The 2,500-nt window shown below is 43.5% G+C and overlaps 1 protein-coding gene across 3 annotated transcripts in view; it reads right to left on the minus strand.

Moving 5' to 3' along the window:
* The window catches only part of arfgef3 (ARFGEF family member 3), a 25,752-nt gene that overhangs the window by 20,318 nt on the left and 2,934 nt on the right, over positions 1-2,500 (minus strand). For all 3 annotated transcript variants that reach the window (XM_030378617.1, XM_030378618.1, XM_030378616.1), the window contains exons 7-10: positions 2,217-2,262; positions 1,456-1,540; positions 967-1,071; positions 540-646 (exon numbers count right to left, since the gene is read on the minus strand). In XM_030378617.1, coding sequence (XP_030234477.1) covers positions 540-646; positions 967-1,071; positions 1,456-1,540; positions 2,217-2,262 — 343 coding nt within the window. The remainder of the gene's footprint in view (positions 1-539; positions 647-966; positions 1,072-1,455; positions 1,541-2,216; positions 2,263-2,500) is intronic.

The raw sequence follows: 2,500 nt of genomic DNA on the forward strand, positions 1-2,500 counted from the left end.
TCCTCCTCACTACTCCTCCCCGACCTGCTTCAGCTCCTCCTCCTCCTCACTCCTCCTCCTCCTCCTCCTCCTCCTGCTTCAGCTCCTCCTCCTCCCCCTCCTCACTCACGGCTAAAACAGAGGGCTGATAGAGCGTTTTCATCTGCTGCTCCAGGTCTATGGAACCATCTGGATATTTGATCCGCCCCCTCCATTTCAGCCTTCAGATCCAGGCTGAAAACCCACCTTTACTGGCCTTCCTTGAGCCCTGATATTGAAGGTTGCCTTTTATTTATGTTTCATATATTTAGGGCTATTGGTCCAATGTGTTTTTTGTATTATTTGTGTATTTAGTTAGCCTCTGAACAACACTTTTGTCAGTTATGCTGTGTGTAAATGTGATTTATAAATCCTCCCCCTCCTTCTCCTATTCACTGCTCCTCCACCTCCTCTTCTCCCCTCCTCTTCATCACACCTCCTCCCCTCACCCCCTCTTCCTCCTCCCCTGTTCCTGGTGCATGCAGAGGGTTTAATGGCACCCTCAGGGTCTCCCTTGTTACCTGGAGCCGGTCTGAGGCCGTCTGGCGCCCCCATGTGGCCGTGGTGTGAAGTGATGGTTTTGTCTGGGTTTCCCATGAGCACGACCAGGGTGGGACACAGCTGCTTCCTGATTGGACAGGAACATAGTCGATAACTTAATTGAACAAAAATAATTTGAATAATAACGTGTGAGATTATAGTGTATATAGATATGTTTAAATTATACATGACTATATACCATTTAAGGTCAGAGTGTGGTCATACCATAAAAGGTCAAAGGATAGTCATGCCACATGAGGTCAAAGTGTAGTCATACCATATAAGGTCAAAAATAGTCATAACATATAAGGTCAAAGGATAGTCATACTACATGAGGTCAAAGTGTAGTCATACCATATAGGGTCAAAGGATAGTCATACCATATAAGGTCAAAGGATATAGTCATACCACATGAGGTCAGTGAATCCTCTGGAGAGGTGAATTGTGGGTGGGGAGCTGCTCAGCATGGAGAGGATGGACTCCAAGTAGAGCAGCTGGAGGAGCTGATTATCACTACACACAATATCAACATTATAATATTAATAATCACACAATATGAATATTTATAATCAATATCACACAATATCAATATTAATATTGTTATAGGTATAACATCAATATTAATAATAACACAATATCAATATTATAGTATTAATAATCACACAATATAAATATTAATAATACATCATTTGAATATTATCAATTACATCATCGCATTACAAAAATAACATTAATAATCTGGATAATCAGTAGAAACAGTGAGGATTTATCAGGACGTATATATGTCCCATTGTAGGGCGGAGGTCAGAGGTCACTGACTCCACATCCTCAGGATAGGTGATAATGACTCCACATCCCCAGGTTAGATGATACTGAATCCCCATCCCCAGCTCTCACCTGTGGACGGCCTCCAGCCGCTCGCAGAACGACGAGAGCACAGAGACGAGGTCTGCATACCGCCGCTGGTCGCTAGGAGACAAGGCTAACACACACAATACACACACATTTCACACGTTATAACGCACACAAACACACACACACACACACACATAGAGGAACACACACTCACTAGTGCTGTAACACACAAACACATTAATAAACACGTTATAAAACACACGTGTGTGTGTGTGTGTGTGTGTGTGTGTGTGTGTGTGTGTGTGTGTGTGTGTGTGTGTGTGTGTGTGTGTGTGTGTGTGTGTGTTACAGCACTAGTGAGTGTGGGTGTGTTACAGAGTGTTCGTGTGTGTAACAGCACTAGTGAGTGTTTGTTATGGAGTTAGATTCATGCCAAAACCCCGCACACACGCAAAACGTGTTTTGCTCACACACAAACTCCATAGTTTGTGTGTTACAATGTGTGTGTGTCTGTCTGTGTGTGTGTGTGTGTGTGTGTGTGTGTGTGTGTGTGTGTGTGTGTGTGTGTGTGTGTGTGTGTGTGTGTGTGTGTGTGTGTGTGTGTGTGTGTGTGTGTGGGTGTGTTACAGCACTAGTGAGTGAGTGAGTGAGTGAGTGAGTGAGTGAGTGAGTGAGTGAGTGAATAAATGAGTGTGTGTGTGTGTGTGTGTGTGTGTGTGTGTGTGTGTGTGTGTGTGTGTGTGTGTGTGTGTGTGTGTGTGTGTGTGTGTGTGTGTGTGTGTGTGTGTGTGTGTGTTTTTCACCTTTTCTCTGCTGTGGTGGAATGATGACATCATCACCGTCTGATTCCTGAGAGACAGAAAAACACAACAGGTAGTGTGTACCTTTAGTGTGTAGTACCTGGTGTATACTTTTATTGTGTAGTAACTGGTGTATACCTTTATTGTGCAGTAACTGGTGTATACCTTTATTTTGTAGCAACTGGTGTGTACCTTTATTGTGTAGTACCTGGTGTGTACCTTTAGTGTGTAGTACATGGTGTGTATCTTTAATGTTTGGTACCTGGTTTGTACTTTTCGCTCCCCAC

This window comes from Gadus morhua, chromosome 15, assembly GCF_902167405.1.
Source record: "Gadus morhua chromosome 15, gadMor3.0, whole genome shotgun sequence".
Taxonomy (NCBI): Eukaryota; Metazoa; Chordata; class Actinopteri; order Gadiformes; family Gadidae; genus Gadus; species Gadus morhua.